Genomic DNA, 21,512 nt, shown 5'->3' with positions numbered 1-21,512 from the left:
CCCGCGGGGAAAAGTTTTACCTCCTTCTCCCCGAGTTTCGTTTTATTAAAATCAAACGAAAAACTTTTCCGTCTGCTGGGTTTCGTTGCGCTGGCGAAGCGCCGGCGGCCGAGGGGGCCCGGGATGTGGAGCCCCGCTGCCCCCCCCCGGGATCGGTCCCTTCCCGCCCCCCGCGCCCCCTCCCCGGCCCACTGAGGGCGGGAGGGATGGAGTTTCGCAGGTAAAGAGGAAAGCGGCAGTTACGGTAAGAAAGATTCGGGTTTTATTGAAAACTTTATATATGATTCGGTGTTGTAATAAATAAAAGAGACGAGCTCCACGAAGGGACGATGCGAGCGCGGGACACGCTTGGGGGCACACGGACGGGGCGGGGTGGGGGACGCGGCCGGGCGCAATAAATAACGCGGAGCGGGCAGCGCGGTCCGGCCCGCGGGGGGACGCGGGTGGAAAGTGTCGCGCTGCCCCGGGCCGGGCCGGACCGGTCTCTGCCCCCGGGCTGCCCCGCTCCGCTTGCAGCCGCTCCCAGGGTTTTGTGCCAGCTCTGGGGGAGAAGTCCCCCGAGTAAACCAGAGCAGCTCGGCTCTACTCCCCGGGAGATGTAAAACTGATGATATAAACCACTGGTAAATACAGCACATTTTTAATAATAACTGGGGTGGATCTGACCTAACTATAAAATGTAGGTAGCTTATTAAGTATTACATATGGCAGGACTAGATGAAACCATTCCCAATGATTTTTTTTTCCTATATCCCCCTCTCTAATCCTATTACGACAAAAACATTTTTATTTCAAAACTCAGCCCTCCTCCAGCTACAGAAACCAGGACAGACTATTTCTTCTCCACCTTCCGCCCATCTCCGGCATCGCCCGCACGCCAGGGGTCTCGGCGATTCCATTTCCAACGCTTTCGGCAGGAGAGCTGAGCCCACACGGAAATCATGGGACAACGCGAGTTCGCTCGAATGGAAAACAAAAAACAATGGAGTGGGGCCCGGCACAGCCTAGATCTGGCCTAAGAAAATGGAAAAAAGTTTAATTTTTTTTTCAAAACATCCTTTTCTTTTTTTCCCCAGTCTCATGTCGGCATGTTAAAAACGTAAGAAAGACGCGCTGCGATTTCGCCGCCGCCGCGGGAAGGCCGCTCACTGGAGAACGCATTTCTCTTCCTTCTTGGCCATCTTGCCTTTGTTTTGCTCGAGGGTCCTCTCCAAATGCTCGTCCTCTTCCTCGGCCCTGCGGAAAGAGGCGGCGGGAGGCGCGGTGAGAGGCTGCGTGGGATGGGCGCCAGCCCCGCTCGCCTCCGAGTTCCCCCACGGCCACGGCGCCCGCGGACTTGGAACAAACTTTCCGTGGGGACCGCGGTGGCTCGGCGGGGACCCCCCCCCTCCCCTTCGCCCGACTCACTGCTTCTCCTGCGCGTCCAGGTCCCTGACCAGCGCGTCCCGTTTGTTAACGAGAATAACGAGTTCGTCCAGCAAAAGCTGCTCTCGCCTCTTCTGCGCCTCGGTCTTCTGCCAATCTGCGGGAGAACCAGAACAAGAGCAGCGGTGAGAGCCGCGGCCGCCACCGCCCGGCACAGCCCAATCGCGCCGAGCCCGCGGCCGCTGCGGCGGGGAGCCCGCACCCGGTTCAGCTCAGCTCGGGACAGCCCGGCCCGGCCCGGGGCCCTCTCCCCAAACAGGCTACTGCGGGTACAAGCGCAGCCCGGTGGCGTTTCGCCCACCTTGGCTTGGGGGAGCTCAGCAGCTACTTCGGGGTCGTTTGGGTGTTTTTTTTTTTTTTCCCTTTTTTTCCCCTCTTTTTTTTTTGATTCCTTTTAGTGTGAATTTTCTTTTTTTTTGTTTGTTTTGGTTTGTTTGTTTTGTTTTGCCTGTGTAATCGACATTACCGAGACACCCCTCCCGGAGGAATGCCCGCTTTCCCCGCAGCCCGGCTTCTTTCCCTGCTCACTCCTCGCCCGCTCTCAGCGGCTGGAGGAATCTCACACTGCGCACCATATGCTCCGCAGTAACTTTAAAGGCAGGTATCGCTTAATTAGCATTTTCCACTTTGAAGTAAAAATACACTTGCTACAGAGTATCGCAGGGCTCTCCTCCACCCCCGGCGCTGGCAGCCAGCGGCGGGCGGGCCGCCTCGCTGTTCCCAAAGGGATTCCCTCTGGCCGCGGCCCGTCGGAGCCCGGCCCGGCCCGGCCCGGCGCAGCCCCCCGGGGCCGCCCGCAGCCTCGGGCTCTCCAGCCAGACCGCGAGGGCTTGTCGCTGTCAGTCAAGCCCCAGCCTTCTCCGCCTCCCTCATTAAGAAGGTAAACAATGAAAAGAAGGAGCAGTAGATTATGAGGGAGATAGCAGGACAAATGAGGAGCGGGAGGGAAAGAGGACACCAGCTCCAAAAAAAAAAAAAAAAAAAAAAGCACCGGGAGAAGCCATCGCCACCGGCCCGGCGGTGTCCTCCTCCTTCCCGGTCGCGCTTCCCCATCGCGAAGGGGAGAGAGGGTGCAGTCCTTTCGGTTTCTCCCCCACCCCCTCGCGCTCTCCATTGCCCTGGGCGATCATGTTAAAACTCACATGGCTGGTGCTTATTCAGATAACCCGAACAATGCTCCCCACCGGTTACCATGTGAATCTTCACAAACCCCGCAAGAATGCGGTGGTTCAAATCCCCCTGACCCCCCTCCAAAGCCAAATTTATTCAAGACAGCAAACTGCTCAGAAGCTTTATGAAAGCAAGTGGTGCTAGAGGGAATTTCAGCCTTGTATTTACAAATTAAAAATTAGATGCATCATCATGCCATAAAGGTTGGAAGAGCGGTAGAAAGGCAGGAATGTGTAGCCGCTTTTATCGCGCCCTCGCACACGGGCCCACGAGTGAGTCGCGGGTCCACACGCCCGCAGGAAAACCCACGGCGACACGTGTGTGTGCGGGCACACTGCGAGCAGCCAATACGCACGGCTGCGTCCTGAGAGCAGGGAGTCGGTGCGGTGGCACTTCAGCCCTTCCCGGAGCACAGGCCTGGCAGGGCACTGCCGAAACTTCCCAGGAGTTTTTATTTTTTTTTTTTCCCTCCTTTTTCTCCTTCTTTTCCTGTTTCTCCTTCTTTTCCTTCCTCGTTTTCTTTTTTAAACGTGTCCCTTCCCCTCCGCCGTTGCCAAGGAAATAATTTTCCAGGTGTACACAGATTAGAAGTGGAGCTAGCAGCCAAAATTACTGGTAATCCAAGCCATTTCTCCTGCCACAAAGCTGCTTTAATTTGGCCTTTTAAGTGCTACTTTTTGGGGCAGTCTCTCGATTTCCACTGCTGTTTCCCCTTTTGCTCCTTTTAGGTAAGGCTCCTTCAGTTCAACCCGTTTAGAACACAGTGCCCCGCCACTCTAAAAGTGAAGAAGCTTCCCCAAACTGAAGGGTTTTACCCCACAAATAATGCCTCTGCACATGCAGTGTGAGCTCAGCATGACAAAACCAGCCTGAAAAGGGCCACGGCAGCGAACCGGACAGAAAAGAAGGAGAGAGACACAGCAGAGACTTTCAGGGGTGTTTGCTTCCCCCCAGACGTGGCCCCAAACTTTCAGGTTAACTTTCCACCCGCTCCAGCTGGGAACTGTGCTGACACTCAGGCTCCCCAGCACATCTGGGCACATGAAGCTCTGGACGAAAAGGGACTTGAAATTATCTCTACCTGGACTTGATTTAATTTTTTTTCTATTTTGATGAATTTCACTTCATATTTTTAAAGTCTTTTTTCTTTCTTCATCCCCTTGTTCTCCAGTTTCAGCAGGAATTTCAGTTTTTGAAAGAGCAAATTTCAATCAGAATATTTCAGTGTAGATTTTGCTCAGCCCTTCACTACCATTTTTCTCTGTTAAGTCCCTTCCTAATTAATACAGTTTTTCTTGCCCTGTGTAGTAAATAACGTCCTATTAGGACTTCATGGAACAAATCTGTTTATTTGTTTTGGGTTTTGTTTGGTTTTCTTTTCTGCATTTGCTTATTATTAATGTTTGAAATACACCATGGGAAAACTTGCTGGCAGAAATATTCCCTTGCAGTTTTACTTCGATTTATAGAAGAGGATTCTGCCTTTCCTCTCCACAAAATAAATTAGAGTCAAGCAGCAATTGGTTAAAAGGGGAACTGGCTCAAAGTATTTAAATAACAGTTTATAGGTGACTACCTTGCAATTTTGTTTTATCCAGCAAAATACTGCTGGACAGCAGTTTTGGGAAGCATCCCTATGTTTAAAAAAGCAACTGTGTTTAAGTTTGATTCCTACCTGTTGTGCCTTTTAAGCCAGGATTACCTATAACACCTGTCACATACAGTTACCCAGGCTGACTGCAGCTCTGGGAAGCTACAATATGGGCTGTGATTAATTTGAAGATTTCAGAATAATACTGTTATAAAAGCTACACTCTGCACAAAAATAGGATTAAGCTCTGAGGCTGTACATGAGCTAAAAGTGTTGAAAGCTAAAGCCCCCATGCCACCACTTGCGACGGGCAGTTTAAAATGACAGAGTTTGCTAAATTCACATGGAAGTAGAAATGTTTTCAATTATTCATCTTCATTGACTTCATATTGTCTTTTTTTTTCCCCCACTGCTTAAACTGATAATTACTTTGAGCAAACAGACGTCCCATAGAAATGCTTTAATAGAAATGGTCGAAAGTTCTCGTAGTAAAACCTTCAACCTTGCCACTATAATAAATAAGCCCGGCACTTTGATGAAAATTAACACTAGTTTTGTAAAGAGCACATTGGGGGATTGCAGTCAGGTCTTATCTTTAGTTCCAGTCAACTAGCAATCCTGAAAGAGTTTGCATCATCATCAGAGCAGGCCATTTGATAGGATTCTGCTGCTGAACCTAATCAATCTATGGAATACTGTGGCTGCGCGGTGTAACAAAGCTAAAATAGATTTACAAATGGGGTTTTAGAGGATAAGCTCCTCCACAGGATTACATATTGATTTTAAATATAAAAAGCTTATCATATAAACCATAACTACAAAAATAGTGAACCTATGCATAAATCCTTTTAGAAGAGCACCCACTTCAAACTATAAGCCAAGAATAAATCAAGATGTACAAAATCCAAAAGAAGATCCATTTCTTGGGCAGAAAATGAACACACCACCCCAAGGTGTGCAAAAACGAACTTATCTTTTCTAAGGAGGCATTAAAACCCGACTGAAAAGAAAAAAAAAAGAAAGGAGTGAGAGGAAAGGTAGCTGAAAGTGAGGCATCCCGGCACTCGGCTACAGATGCAGTAAAAACCAGTCTCTGAAATGCAGCACCTTGTGTACACGAGCAGCCAGCTCCAAACAGCCGGACGGGATGCCTGGGAAGGTGCAGAGGTTAAAACAGACCCCGTTACCTGCATTTTCTTTGGCCTGTTAGGCAGGGAGTTCCGGCCTTTCTCAGTCGGAACAGTCCGAGGGGAACACTTTGTAGCTGAGAGAAGGCAGCGCGTTAACTCACTCTTTCTTATCTCTACGGCTAAATGGGGGAGGAGGGGGGGGGAATTTGCCTTTTTTTTAGCACCCTCGGTCATTCATGTGTTCCTCGTGAAGTGCCGTAACCCTCCAAAAGGCTATTCAGCTGCCTGTGCCTCCATGTTAGCAGCCGGAGAAGGGGACACTCTCTCCACATCACTGAACATCCTGACGGGCAGCACCTCCGGCCGCCAGCGCTGCCCGCACGCTGCCCATGCAGGCACGGCAAGAACCGCCTTTATCTGCCATCAGCAGGCTCCTACCTTCCGCAAGGCTCTCTCTCTTTTTTTTTTTTCCTTGTCAGCAACTAGCTAAGTAAATTGCTTGACAGATTTTTAAACAGTATAGTCACGCGTGCGAGAGTTAGAGCAATTTACCAAAACAGTAATTACCACCTTTCAAAGACTTTTTTAAGTTCCAGTTTGGGTTGGTGCATTCTGCCTTTCTTTTAGGCAAACAAACAGATCCCATCCTGTTAGATATATACATACATATATGTGTGTATTTATTTTTCTTCCTGCCCATACCTTCAGGTTTGGAATTGGTGCTGCCAAAAGTGAGATCTGTCTTTTCAACTCTTTCAGGGAACCCAAGCACTCATTAGCAATCGGCTAAATGGCCTCGGAGCTGACAGTGCCGGGCTGTTCAGGCAGCCCGTGCTTCTTCAGGGAAATCATATTATAAATGTTGTGGTTTTACCAGTGCTTCCCAAAAAGTGTATCTTTGCATCTTTTGAACACAGAAAGCAATACAGCACTGATGCACACACATCGAGAGGCAAGATGTCACAAAAGTGTGTTTTGAGTTTTCACAGCCATTTTCTTGGAAGAGTTTTCTCCTTTAATATCTTTTTAGGTAGGTGTTAAAAGTTCTAGAAGACTAATAATCTTATTGACAGCTAAAATGCAAAATGAGGACTTTGTTGAATATATATATAAAAAATTTAAAAAATAACTAAAATTCTACACCACTTATGTTTGCTTCCTAAACCTCTGTTCACTGTATCTTCAGTAGCAATTAAAAAAAAAAAAAAAAAGAAAGAGAAAGAGAAGGAAAAAAGATGATTTTTTGGAGCCTGGGCATCCCCCTCTGAACTTACAAAAAGAAATTAAAAAAAGACAGATTTTTGTTCAAGACAATGTGTGAATGGCACAGACTCCTAGACATTCAAAGGCTGCTGCTGAGACATTTCAAGGAAGTATGTAAGGCAATTAAACATTGAAATTTTGTATTTAAATACAGTATCTCTTAGCTCCTCTCTAGTTTTAGATTATTTTATGTTTCAAACATTTCATCAATGTGATTCCAAATTATTCTGGGTTGTCTCTGCAGAAAGCAATGTATATATTTATGACTCAAGATTACCCAAGAATACAGTGAACATAGTCTTATGCAAAAAATATAACCACAGATGGAAAGATATGAAAAAACCACCTGAAAACCTGCCGCTTTTTTCCAACAAACTTATGCTCCCAGTGAAGTCTCCAAACTAATTAGAATTGATTTATTATGGATCAGGTACCTTATCAGGTGAAGAAAGAAATTACCATGGACAGTCAAAGGGTTGAGAGGTCAATACGGAATAGCAAAATCAATTTGCATTGATTAGACAAAAGGTCCATTTTACAGAGCCCATAGGATTAACTTTAAAGCAAACATCTTTGAACTATAAGGCAGCATTTGTGACTGAGAGGTATAAGCGGGGCAGCATTAGAAAACACTTAAGATATTTAAATAAGAAAATAATACAAGCAATGGTTTAAGCTATCTGGATGTTTATTTTTTATTATGAATCATCCCCAGGATTATTGTACAATTCACTGGAAAGCCCTATGGAAAGGATGCAATTGTTTCATTTATCCCGTGTCAATCTTCCCCTGAGTGTTACCTTCATTCAGGTAAGGTGACTAAACTGGGGAGAGTTGCAGAGAAGACAGAAAATTTGTGCAAAGGATTGCACTAATCCTGGTGGTGCTTTTGATGAAATATTTACTTGACAAACATAGTGTTTTACCACCAAAACCAATAAGACTTTTTTTTTTTTCCCCAGTGAGACACTGTTGTGAAACAGGTCTGAAACATTAAAGGGAAGGAGAGTCCCTTCTGTGGGTCACCCCTTCCTTTTTCCTGCAGCACCAAAAGCAGCGCAAAGCCATAAGAGAGACAAGAGAGCATTACTACAACACAAAAATAGTAAACCCTGGGCACGTACTCGATACCTCTTCATTACTTTGTTTCCAAAGTTTATTCCAATGAGACCATTACTTCTTTGTCCCTTATCTTGGACTTTTTTTTTTCCCCCCGAATAAAACTTAAGAACGGGATTGCAGACTCAGCATATTTGCTGTGTGCTATTGCTCGAAGTGATGTAAATATCAGCACTATTGATGGGTTTCAGAGAAGCCTCCACACTTGGTACTTTCAGGCAGCCACCTTCAGCAGTGAGCATTTCCCCCCCTCAGCACCCAGCATTGCTCTTACCTTCAATGGCAAGCATTGCTCTTAGCTCCCGGTTCAGCAGCTCGTAGCGCCTTTCTAGGTCATGTTCTTTTTCCCTAGGCAAGTTGCAAATGTTCATCAATATGTTAATTACTAAATCATTAAACACTTAAAAGCACCTTTAACTTACATTGATTTTAGGACTCGCAACTGACTTTTCTCTTTAACTTTAAGCTACTCCAAACAAATGATACACAAACCTAAAACCTGGCTCAGGTGGCCTATTCAGTAACAGGGTCTTTTCTTTTTGTGTAATGTTGGCTTTAATTCCATCAGTTTAACTCCACTGTGCTACAGGATGCAACTATTTCATATTCACCTTCAGAGTGGCTGTTGTGGAATGTCCCAAGTATAAAATATTCCCCTGGATGTAAGGAACAAATTCCAGCATCAACCTATTCACCGAGATAATATAACACTGGAAGTATTACTGTATATACATTCTGCCCTAATGACAATAAAAATTAGACAAGGGATTAGAAAGCTTAATATTTTGAAGGTAGAATCCTCTATCAAGTTCAGACCCAGTATGAAATAGGTGAGCAGAGGCTCTTCCCCGGGAAGTATGCAGGCATCTACACTAGGTGGCATTATGGAAAGAAATATCATCCTACTGAAAGAAGCACTCAGGGCACAGAATGCCTCTGAAAATGAGCAGCACCTTCTCCCTTCCTCGATGGTGCCACTGAAAAAAGTTCATTAGTCCTTACTTTGCAGTATTGGTGGTATCACTGCACTGTGACTGATTTACTAATATCCCTTCAGCAGCCTGGTGCTCCTGAACTAGCAATGGGATTGAGGATTTCTACAAAGCAGGTAGCAACTTAAATTTACTCTCTCTCTGAACAGACTCCACCTGACTCATCTGAGGCACAATCCAAATCTATTTGTGCATTTCTAAAACGTAATTTTATTCTATTGTTGGTTCTTCGAAAACATAACAGTGTTTAATATTTCTTTAATTTCGTTTTTCACAGCTCTGGCTAATCTTGTGTCATTGCATGCTTCTCATTTTCAAGTCTGCAACATGAGAAAAACAAATTACTTGATGTGTAACACATCCACACTACTCACTTTTCAGGGGTTATTTTTGAAGCCTAATGGGAAGAGAGTAAAAATTTTTTTGCATCTATCTGAAGGGCAAATATTCTGAAAAATCATCCTTTTGTAAATACATATGTTCATCTGTACTTACAGAAGAGAAAGCTGATTCATTCTTCTTATTAAGGCATTCTTCTTATTAACCAGCATGAACCATTCTTGCATCATAGCTTCTTCTTCTTCTGTGTTTCTTCCTGCAATCGAAAGAACTTCATTACTTATTGCGGCACTTCACAAACTGAGCTACGTATTTCATTTCAGGTCTTGGAGTATCAGTCTCCAATATCACTGAGCATGACAAGGCGAATTCACAAATAGTAAATATATCATAGGACTACGAGTCCTGCCTGCTTCATAAATAAATCTTTGAAAGCAGCCATTCTTCAGAGTATGTTTTAGTGTTCTTTATCATGCTGTCACCCTGACCTAAATTAACACCTTTTAAAAAGGACTGTATCTTTTAAATTCTTACAAATGAACTGCAATATTGCAATGCTCCCAATCTAAAAAACCTTACTGATAAAAGATGTCTGGTCATCACCAAACACAACCACAATCCCTGTGGGCAAGATCCACTTCACCCATGCAAACTCAGCACAGTCAGGATGATGTGGTAGGGATCAAAGTAGCTGCAGAGGAGATGGCAATCCTGAACCCTCGGCCAAGGTGTGGGCACCTGCTCAGCTTCTGTGTTTATGGCCACTCTTTCAGATGATAAGCTGGAAAGAGCTGCTCCTCTCCTCAACTTGCAATCAAAGGGAGCATCTGCACAAGTACAAATAATCTGGGGATCCAGGTGCCTGAGGGTCCCCATGTGTGTATGTACGTATTTCCCTAGCCCACATTCATCCCAGGCAGGATGAGGATCAGGACCCTTCATGGCCACCTGCAGGCAGTGCTATGCTCTACCAGACACCCTAACACTCTGCATCACCACCCCTGCACCATCAAGGCACACGAGGGGAAAGGCAGATGAGCATCCTGAAGGCTCCTGACTGTGCTTTCCATGTAGCAGGGCCGCTGAACCAAATTCCATCTCCCTGAGCTTGGGGACTAGGAGAAAGTCCTTTATGGAGGCTGTGCTTCTGTGGTAATCTGCCATTCTCATCTCTCAAGTTGAGCTGAAGAGCAAAGACTATATGGTCCTCAGCAAACTATGAAACTCACACATTTCATATGGTTAAAACTAATCTCGGGAATAAACCTGGAATAGTGGCAAAGGAGCATGAGCTGGGCCTTCTGTACGCTTCCCAGCTTTGGTACTGCTTCACTGGGAGACTGTGGGCAGATCTCTAAGTTTAAGTGCCTCATGTGCAATACAGGAATAATAACCTGTACTGATCCTGCAAGGGTGCTGAATGTTAATTCTTTGGTGTTTGTAAAGGGTTCTGAAATCTCTGATGCAAAGTGCTGCACACTTTGGGATGCCATCTTATTAACTTGAACCATAGGATCCTTAGTTCCAAAGAAGCAATTTCTAGCACCTGAAGCTGGAAGGCCACCAGAAAAAAAATATTGGTTTGCTCTAAAAAAAAAGCTTTCAGTTTCTGGATGAGAGTGTTTAAAATGCTTGCATGTAGGTGCTTGCCACGTGCATGTTCACATCCCAGTGAAGTGTGCAAGCCCAAATCTACATGGACAACCACATGGTCAGCAGGGTACTGGTGCACCCTGCTGCCAGCAAGGGAAGGTCTCAAGAAGATGAACAGGGAAGTGGGTCAGCTTAGGGTGGAATTGGTGGACCCACATAGTAACAAAAAGTTACAGAATCTTCTTTCTGATGCGAGACATCCGCCCATACCCATTTATCACCCTGGGAAGTGCCTGGCCCATGAAGCTTCCTGAAAGGGTGCTTTTAGGGTCAAAATTTGCTAGCAGTGAGACAAGAAGGGCAGAGCATCCCAAAATGGGCATGGCCCTGCAGCCCTTTTCCGAGCAAAAGCAGCAGGGTGCAGCTCCTGGACAACGGAGTAACGAAAGAAGAAATCTGACATGTAGAAATGCTCTCCCCCAAGACCTCCACTTCTGGTTTTGTGCATAAAATATCACACCACGGCATTTACAACAGTATTCAGCAGTTCAGTACACTTTGCTGTTAAGTTACAGATCAAGGGCCTTGCTGCTGTACTGGTCCATCTAACAGGGTCTGCTTTTAGAAGTAGATGATAATCAGTATCAGCAACCTTTTGTTGAAATGCATCAAGTAGTTGGAATTCATTTAGGGGAGAGGGCAAGAAGAAGGGGATAGATTCTTTTTTTTATCTTTGCAAAATGACTAGTCTATTCTGTAATGCACGAGATGAGATTTTTTTTTCTAGCAGCAGTGTGGCAAAGTTCTCACAACCAGACATCCACAGCTACAGTAACATTTCAATCAATTAGTTAGTTTTGGGGTGGTCTGGAATCTCTGGCTAAAAGATTATAAACACAAGCTCTTACTGCATTTAATTTTGCAAGCCTTGAAAAAGAAATGGGAGAGAGAAATGTTTCCAAGGTGTTTGACTCAATGGTGGATCTGAATTTGACTTTCGTGTCATGCAATTTCAGGTTAAAAACATAAACTTAAGATATAATCTTCTTTCTATTGATGCATTCCTCCTAAATAAAGTTAGTTGCAACATATAATGAGAAAAGATCTAGGTAAAGCTTGGAGCTGTCGACTCAGATCTGCACAGGTGTCTGTTTTAATATATCCATGCTGACACCAAAGCACATGCAATATCCATAGAATAGGCTGGTTTAAAAGTGAATTAACAAAGTCTTGATTGTTTTTACAGAATTTTAAATCTGTTTTTGTATTCGCTTTGGACCCATGTGATGCCCTGACACCAGTCATGTGATATCGGCTGCGATAGGCACAAATCCCCGGGCAGCAACAAAAGAAGAAAGAGCAAAAAAGAAAAAGCTGAGAAAAAGCTTGCAATTTGGAAAAAGGCCAATTTTACCCTGGTGAAGGCCTTTTTGATCAGTGAAATGACACATGTGTGCAATATTAATAGTAGTCAATGCTGATATTTTATTTGTCGACCGTCAGCTTTTAAATTCTTGTGCATGGACTTGAAACAGATTCTTCTCAAGCAAGCAAAATAAAGATGAACTCCCATGTATAAGAAATTTAAATAACTCTTCAGCAAATACACTAGCATTAGAGCATTACTTCATTTTTTCTTCCTTGGTGAGAGGATGCACATGAAACACTTTCAACAAAGAAAAACTGAGTGTTCTTACTGCAGCGATATTGCAAGCTAAACTCACAGTTACAACTTCTAAATAAAAAATTTAGAAAACCCCTTTCTTCAACACAGTTTCACTCTGTAAAACCCTGCTGCTACTGGGGTGGTGGTTGTTTTCACTTTCCAAGTGTAAAACAAGTATTTAATTGACTTGCAACAAATACTTGAAAATTCAAATTGGGAAAATGTCTGTGTTGTTCTTGGGAAAAAAACCACAAGAAGCCATACAGATTATTTAAATGAAGCAAAAAACTCACGCTCGAGAACAAATCGATCCCACACATGCAAACCCCTTATCTAAGCCAGTACAAGATGCTGAAAATCTATAAATAGCTCACAGATCTTAAACTTAAATTTTTTCCATAATACATGCATTACACTATTGTTTTTGATAAACAACAACAACAAAACCCTTTTAAAGCTAGTAAGTTGGACCATTACAAATTAATCCTGACTTTAATAACTGGTTAAAGACCCCTTCAGCTTTATAAGTAACAAAAAATATTAAAGCCTGTGATCACAGCGAGCTTTTCTCATTTCTCCTCTAACCATTTGTTATTTAATCCAATACTAGTAATCCAATTTGTCCATCAGACTTTTAAAGGGCAGAATGCAACTTCTCCAGCTTAGACACTTTTCAAAGTACAATATATTTTTCAAATGAATGCTGGATGTTTCATTTTTTCCCCAACTGTTCCTAGCTCTAATGTATGAGGAAAAAAAGAACAAGATGAACATTGTTCGTACTGATTAAGTAAGAGCTCATTAAAGAGCTGTCAGTGCTGTACTTTGAATATGCATGAAGCATATAATCAGATCTAGTACCGTCACTAGAGGAGAATACGGTAAGTACAAAGGATTGATTTAATTACTTAGAGTGGGCTGTGGTGGTAAAGCAGTCTTGTTAGCGCAGAAAGAAAAGGAGGTTGTATTCTGGCACGGTTAGGGGAAAAAGGCAGTTTTAGCTTCTGCCACAATACCTAATCTCAGGATAAAGCACTTTACATTGTAGCTTAAAATGAAGACTGCCAGTTTTCTAAAAAGACCAGAATTCATCTTATCTTGTTTAACCTCATCTGGTTAACTATCTAGCAGAACATATTTATTCTCTTTAACACGTAATTATGCTTATACCTTTTTATCCTATAGTTCAATAATGACTTCTGAAAACAGTCTTCAAGTAAGAGCGGGTAGTGCTGCAAACATCATATGCATGCAAACTGCTTGGTAAGAGATTTGAAAAATGCAGAACCAGAAACTCAGATGAAACAGTGAGTACACGCGCCTTTATGTGAAAAGTCAATACAGTTTTTAATGTCAGACTTTAACCTGAGGAGGGTTCTGGCAGGGTTTCTCTAATTTATTTTCTTTCCCCCCCTCTCCTTTCTGCTTTTTTTCCCCCTCTTCTTTTCTCTTCCCTTTTTTTTTTCTTCTTTTAATTAATTCATTCTTGTTTTATTCTTCCTCTAGGAATCCAAGGGAATTCTCTCACATCAACTCCCAGTGCCATTTTCTAATTTCATTGTCTGACTTGAGTGGTGAAGGATGCGTGCTCTATTCTTCTCTTCACTTGACATCTACCAGAACCCTCCTCAGTGATTAGGAACGAGCCCAACACCAAGCCTCAAACAGCACAGGACACTAAATTCTGCCCTCAGATACCAGAAACTACTACTGGCTTCTGAGTCGTGATTCCGAGCTGTAATAGCTCCTGCACAGGATTCAACAGAGGCTGCAGGGTAAAGTTTGGCAATTTTGTCCCTTCCTGGAACAAATTCTAGTGATAGTCAAAATGATGATAGCAAGCATTTTAATGATAGCCAAAAAACAAAACCCAAAGCACAGCCCCAAGCCCCTTTCCTTTCTCCCGTGGTTCATCCCACATATTCCTGATCATTATTTGAAACCAACTTGAGTCAATTTTCTTCAGCAATACTCAAGAGTTAGAAGCATGGTAACAAATACATTACCATTTTTTTGAGAACAATATCAGCAACTAGATTATTTTAATGTTGTACAGCTTCCCAGCAGTTTTTTACAAATAGATTTCCCTTCATATTCTTTGGGATTTACAAATGGATTTTTGTTTACACTGTAAGCTAATTATTTTTTAAATATTTAAATAAGAAGCGTCTTGACAAATGTCTCTTCTGAATCGATTTGAAAGAACAATTTTTTTTCCTTTCCTGCTGAAAATGCTTTCAAACTCAGCCAGCTACCACAATATGAATGTACCATTAGACCCATTATTTTTAAGCCGTTTGGGCAGCTAGACATTAGATAAACCCACTATGGATTAACACAGTAAACCTGTACATTGCTAAGAAAACACAGAAGAAAATGCTACAAAACACTGAGAATACCACTTAAAAGGAAGAAAAAGCAACAACATGCAGGGACTAGATTAGTTTACAGTGTAAATGGATGAACACAGTAACTCCTCTACACTTTATACTGTTGTAAATCTGTCAAGATAAGACAATAGATTAATATCTTTTAAAAAATCCTTAACTGTAAATGTATTTAGCTGTTGTGCGAAAATGAATTACAACCAATGGAAGATAAATAATAAGGAGTTTACATCAGCATCCAAACCCAGCCCATTCAGTCTGGTAAGAAATAGCAGGTTTACAGAAATCACTCTGTATGCCGTCTTAAGCAGTAATTGTTTTTAAATTTTATTTGCACTGTGTGCAGTGTGTGTGCCATGGTGTCATGGTTAAACACAGAAACCTTCCCATGTCTCCCCATTTACCTCAACAGAACTACATGAAAAACAACCTACTTAAGACAGAGCCCATTCTTCATCCATTTGCTGATGTTTACACACAGTTTTAAAATAGAATAGAAGAAGCTTTCTTCACTCAACACACTTGGGTGAAGAGGCCAGCAGGAGAATGCCAGTGCATGGGAACTAGAGCAGGGCAAATAACAACAAAAACTGGCCAATTTTGCTCTGCTCCTCTTTCTGGGCTATTTTGTAGTTGACAGAAGCTTGGTGACTACTGAGAGCCGTTCAAATGCCAGTGAATTCCACAGATTTAACAGGAAGGTCTTCTAAAAACATACCCCACTGTCTTTATTTGCCTGCTTAAAAAAAAAAAGTTGCATTCACCCAATCATAGGGACGAGTTTTTACAAGTTTCTGTATTAGGAGCAAGTGGACAGATTGGCTTGTTTACCTGAAGGAGAACATGAATAGCAAATAAAAAACAGTTCTAGGATGTGTCTCATCTTGTCTCATAAGAACCTGGGGAAATTCACTGAAATTGAAGGTGTGTTTAAAACTGATAAAAAGAATGATCGTTCCTCAAAGCCTCATCATTTACTAGTAGAACTTGTTGCCACGAGGCAATGTTGAAACTAAGAGCTCAGCAAGAATTAAAACCGGGTTGAATGTTGAATATGGAAAGGCAAAGCTGTGGCGATAAATATTCAAATAAACAAACAAAAAACCACAGGACGTAGGAACTCGATCCTCCTGCTTTAGGACACGAGCTAACCTTTAATTTTCAGAGGTTAAATTAAATGTTCCCTGGGGCCAGGTTAGGTGGTAACCGGCCTTTGCGCAGTTTCTTGCCCCTACCTGGGCTCAACCTACACCTATCCCACTGGAGTGTTTTGGACCAGACTGTGGGGCTGATCCAACACTGCAGCAATCGCAGTTTTACTGAAAGGAAACAGGGGAAGAGATGAGAAACAACGCCGGGTGTTTTAGCTGACCAACCTCATGTTGCTAACAAAGGCTGGTGGAAGGTCTCAAACGCTTCCAAGTCAGCGGTGGACTCCCCACTGATTTTAATAGTCTTCTCATCTTGATCACTGCGAACGGCTTATGCACAGACGAGCTCTTGTTTTTAACGTGAGTTACTGAATTTAACAAATACTTAAGCAGAAAAGCCTATATTCACATCAGCTATTCTTTGTAAAGGAGACTTACACGAGCCCTACTGCAAAATGCCTCCAACGCAACTGAAAGCCATGGTGAAGGTTTTTAAATGACTAGTGATCTGCAATTTTTCACTGAGTGAAACTGAGGCATCCCAAAAGAGACCTATTTTTTGAAAAATCACCCTTCTCTGCTTTCAGAGGGCTACCTTCAGTGGAAACCTCAGAATTTTGGATATTTTTTACAAGTACTGTAAGTACACAACTGACAACAGACACTCCACAGCATGAATGGATGGGCTGCTCCACCTTGAGCTTCAAGCCTTGCATGTCAGCTTTCCTCCAGAATACTTCCTCCTTTCAGTGCATGAGGACCTCCTCAGTTACTAAAAGCCACTGAAAATGAACCAGGATAGCCACCAAGAGATAAGCAGATAGGACTGTTGTTTAGATGACACTGCAGAAGTGCTAGCTAGCGGATGAAACCCTAGCACAAGTTTTTGAGTCCAAACTGGATGGGAAAACACCTAAGGAACATTAGAAAGGCAAATTCATGGCCACTAACTTGCTGTCTGAGAGCAGTTGAGGAGACATTGATGTCCACACAATGGAGTCTCCTAAAGGTACGTAAGGACTGCCAAGAATCTGCCAGGCAGAGTTACATTGCAGTGTATTGTCTGACTCTATTTCAGCCCCCAAAAGTACTGTACCCCTAATGAAACAGAGCCACCACCAAAGGAATGCCTTTATCAAAAGCACACATCAAATAAGTTTAATATTAAGTAGGAAACTTGTAATTTCTTTGGTTCCTGAAACATAAAAAATTCAGAGAGACTAGTTAAAATTTTGAGAGCTGTGTAAACAAAAGGTCAGGGTTCTGACCACATCTCGGCGCATGCGAGGATTTATTCCACCTGCAGTGGGACTGACTCACAGGAAGACAAAACATTTGTGGCCTGCAGTCTGGGCAGTCTAAAATTATCAGAGGATCGAAACTTCCACAAAAGACGAATTGCCTGAAAAACTGCTGATTTTCTCTACGTGATGAGTCAACACAGCAGCCACTAGAAAATAACAGAAAATCAACCAAACGAAATGCTTGGGATGGATAAAGATTATAAATATATTTTAAATCTGGTACCATCAATCCAGACCAAGAAACTTTGTGCTCCAAAATTCAGCCAAGAAGTGAGATTCAACTGAAACATCTGGAGAGATTCCTATAAGAAAATGATGCCTCATGGACAGTGCCTGCAGGGATTCTAGCACTGAGCAAAACCAATGCTTGTCCTTTATCACTCTCTGGTTTCTTTGTACCCAAATTTTCTCACATAGCACAACTTCAGAAGATGCAGGGGCTTGGGAAAAATATACATGAGGCCTTTGATTGTGGCTTAGGAAAACATGCATCATTAACTGATACACTCAAGCTTTTGAAACCATGGAAAAAATGGTAGATGGTAGATCATGCTTGGAAATCCACGAAGAAAGGGATGATGGTCTGGGCAGACAAATTATTTCCTTCCCAGGTTGACAAGTAGAGTTGGATGCTACGTTATGAGTGACAGTAAGTTCTCTACAGCTCATAACAACTCCTTAGATCAGTTTATTACCTGTTTACTGGATAAGTGATGACTGGGTAAGGTTCTGAAGTGAGAGGCTACTTACCTAAGAGTTGTTGGAGTGTGCTCTACTAGGCAGTGTATTATTCCATCTCCTTTAAAACACATTCACCTGGAGCTGGAAAAGGTTGGTGGACATTATAAAATTACTTCTTTAATGGACAGGCCTGAATTTAACCCAGGCAACTACCTGAAGTGAGAAAATAGTTTGCAATGATTGTGACCTTGTATCCGTGTTAATGAAAATGTCTACTCTTACTGATAGTTGGCAGGTTTGTACTTCTGGGATCCAAGGCTTCCCAGGACTGACTGGTTGAGTTCAAGTAGGTTGAGGTGTCCCAGGGGCCTACAGTTTCCAGTTTTGACAGAAAAGGTGCTTTTGGTGGTAAATGGGAGAAAACCAAGAAAAAATAACAGTGCTCTTTGCAGACTGCAGTGGCATTGTGGGCCAGGAGCCTCGGGGTGACCAAAGTGCCTTTCTCCTCGCCTTCTCTTTACAGGCAGACACTGATTGTAGAGAAAGCCAACTTCCAGGCATAAAGCCAAAGGCTATGCCTACCACATGAAAGAGCATTTATACTGCAATACCACAAAGAAAGATGGAAATCAGTTAAAAGAAGCAAGTGTCTGTTGGGTCTTGTAAGACTTTTGGAAGGCTTGCAAGTCTATTCATAGTGCCTAGGGCTCTCCCAGAGTAGTCCCTCCTGCTATGTGGGCAGTGCCGTGCTTGGGCTCTCTTCCTCAAGCTGGCTTCAACCTGTTGACAGGTTCTTTCAAGGCAATGATGAGGCTACAAAAGCCAGGGAAGTGCATGGAGAGGAGGCTGACTTATCGCTCAGTCCTTGCAGCCAATGGCAATTCTGGGTTACTTTGAGAAAAAAAAATAAATACAGTCATTGCTGCTGCTGAGCTGCTTTAATGATTTAATGAACTTGGCCTGGGAAGGCTGAACATGCACCCTGCCCACGTTTGGTCTTGGAAAGGTCATTTCCTGTGAACTTTTGCCTACCAACCCAAAGACCTAAGACTGAAGAGATGTGGTGAATTTAAGGGTCAGAGCCATGAACCTTGTTTTGTGGAAGCTTCTGAGATGTAGAAACTCTGTGTATTTGGATAAATACTTCCAGACGGTCTTCCTTTACCAAAAGCAAGTCAAGACTGCTTTGCAGGAACTGCTAATGGTAAGAGATGGAGATTGGAAAGCGTTTGCCAGTAAGAGACTGGAGGCAACATCACAGAAGGGAAACTGAAGAGAGGCTGACAAGCCTCGGGAACTCCAGAAGTTCTCAATCGCTCATAAAATCTGTGATTCTGGCAACTACAAAATGCATACTTGGGCAGAAATTTGTGTATGTGTTTGTGATCTGCACCCTGAAGACTCCTGTCAGAAACTCAGCTTACCAGCATGCCAGTTTATTTGCATTAACAAATTTTCATGAACGGCTTTGCAACGCATGTCCAAGCAGGCATCTGTGCACAGCTCTGTGGGCTTCAGGTCAGTCAAGTCACACTTGGATGCAACAGGGAAGCACAGTTACCATACTATAGATGAGACCTTGATCATAGTGTCACTGCACTTTTTTCACCCAGGGTTTTTTGGTGGTTGTCAAAACTCCCATTACCATAACCCTGGCAGCAAGTTCCTGCACTGTTCCACTGGAGAGAGAAGCATCTTATCAAATGCTTTATAATATTGCTTTGCTTCCAAAACCAGCATAAGTACCAATGCATAGTTTTGTGAACTGTTATCATGTTACAGTAAAAATCACTAACTCTTTTGCTCATGTCAAAAACCTTTCCTTCTGCCCAACGCAAATTGCTATCAGTAATATCCTCCCAGCCTCCTAATTGCTGGGTATTTCCATAGGGAATATCCACAAACTACCACCAGCAGAGACCCAAACCAGTGACGTATATGTATCATTCACGTATCCACAATTTTTTTTAAATGCTTCCATTCACTTTTTATTCTAAATGTAAAAAGCTAAGTGGCAAAGGTGTTGTTTTCAGCGATACTTTAAAATCTTCTGTCTTGACAGAAAGGCTGTTGTTATACCATCCTTCTTCCTACTCTGCTTTGGCATGTGCATCTTTGTCTTTCACAACATGGCTGGACAACTCACTACCATCTTGTTGTTTGGCAAGTGTTTGGTTCACCTGAGATTAATCATGTTGAGCTAAGCAAAACAACAGTGCAGGAAAGCAAGGCTGACAAACTGCTATAAAACTTACGGTGGTATTAATTAATTCTTTCCCATTTAGGCAAGATATGAGAATATGAAAAGACCATGATTTTTTTTTCTCCTTATGCACATGCATAGATATTTTTCATACTGCCTGCTTTGCGAGCTTGAAGAGGTAACAAAACCAATTTTTAAATTCATCTCTCTCAGGCAAAACTAAACATTCATAATTTTCCTCCCTGAGCCCTGACACTGGTGAATAAAAATCTGCATTTACTTTTGGGAATTCCAAAGAGAATTGTGAATTCAATTGTTTTTAAAAGATGAAATTTGGCTTAGGGAATAGGATGTCTCCTCCTAGCTCACCCCTCCCTCCTCTAGCGTGGATTTCTATTGCAGACTGGACGACTCCAGTAAGGAGCATTCAAGATGATATAATACAAGCTGGTAAATACAGCTTGATAATCAGGGTTGTGAAGGTGCAGAGCATATAAGGGATTTATTTTTGATAGTGAATCTATACACATATACATCATCAAGCCCCCACTGAGAAGCAGACCACTCCAAGTGATTAATACAGCTAAAGGGGGCAGATAAGAGATCAATGACAAAAATCACCTGGTAAAAAAAAAAAAAGTAAAAGGTGTTGCATTAAAAGGGCTTTTACTTTGCATGAGAAACAATACTGAGAAACCTGTATTTTAGCACTTGTACTCAATAAGCACTCTAAAGTATGTCGGGGATGAGAACAGAAACCCATCCTTTCTAATAATCTTGTGACAAAAGCTAAAAGACATCATCCTATTAACTAGTGATCTCAACTGCTAATGCGGAGTACTTCCTGGTGCCTTTTATGTAGAATGCCGCTATTAAAAAACCACTAAACATTCACTGTGAACAACACAGAATCATTCATCTTTTATCAGCATCTCTTGTTAGAGGAGTATGAGAGGGGCTGAAGGTGTCATTGATATTATAGAGCGGAAATTAATCAGAAATTTTTCTCATATTTTCCTCATCACACTCATTTACTTTTGTACAAATTTCCCCCTGCTAAAAAGTTCATACCCAGCCCCCTGTTGTACGCTTTTAAGTTGAGAATATTCAACGAGTGCGTCAACTGAAAGGCACCAGGTCCCAACACAAAAAGCATTCGAAATTCTCATTTAGTTGTCTTTATTTTGCTAGCGCCATGTGGTCCTTGAAGATGTAGAAAACACGGGAAGCCGAGTAAAGATCAGAGCAAGCTCATTAGCATTCTGACAAAATTGGAGTGGTGGAGATGTATAGTTTGCCTAGTTTGTCGTTTTGAAAGCTACCGGTGGTAAGCTTTCTATTTCATTGTGCTTTTGTCTTTTTTTGGGGTTTTCAACGCAGCGGGGTGGTTGTTAGCCTAGGTTTTCACAGTGCATTGTGGGAACCTTGCCTGCACATTCAGCCTATATGGTATCATTCGAGTTCAAGCAAAAAAAAGAAAAAAAGTAATTTTTTTTTC

General features: G+C 42.6%; 1 protein-coding gene across 1 annotated transcript in view; it reads right to left on the bottom strand.

Moving 5' to 3' along the window:
- Positions 1-239: 239 nt before the first annotated feature.
- EHBP1 (EH domain binding protein 1) overlaps positions 240-21,512 on the bottom strand; it is a 213,194-nt gene continuing 191,921 nt past the window's right edge. The window contains 4 exon segments of the mRNA XM_032681211.1: positions 240-1,236; positions 1,408-1,522; positions 7,973-8,046; positions 9,186-9,285. Of these exon segments, the coding sequence (XP_032537102.1) occupies positions 1,146-1,236; positions 1,408-1,522; positions 7,973-8,046; positions 9,186-9,285 (380 nt within the window). The 3' untranslated portion in view covers positions 240-1,145.

The sequence above is a fragment of the Chiroxiphia lanceolata genome, chromosome 3 (assembly GCF_009829145.1).
Source record: "Chiroxiphia lanceolata isolate bChiLan1 chromosome 3, bChiLan1.pri, whole genome shotgun sequence".
Classification (NCBI taxonomy): Eukaryota; Metazoa; Chordata; class Aves; order Passeriformes; family Pipridae; genus Chiroxiphia; species Chiroxiphia lanceolata.
Note: the sequence above shows the minus strand (reverse complement) of the source record. Positions and strands in the feature narration are given on the sequence as shown.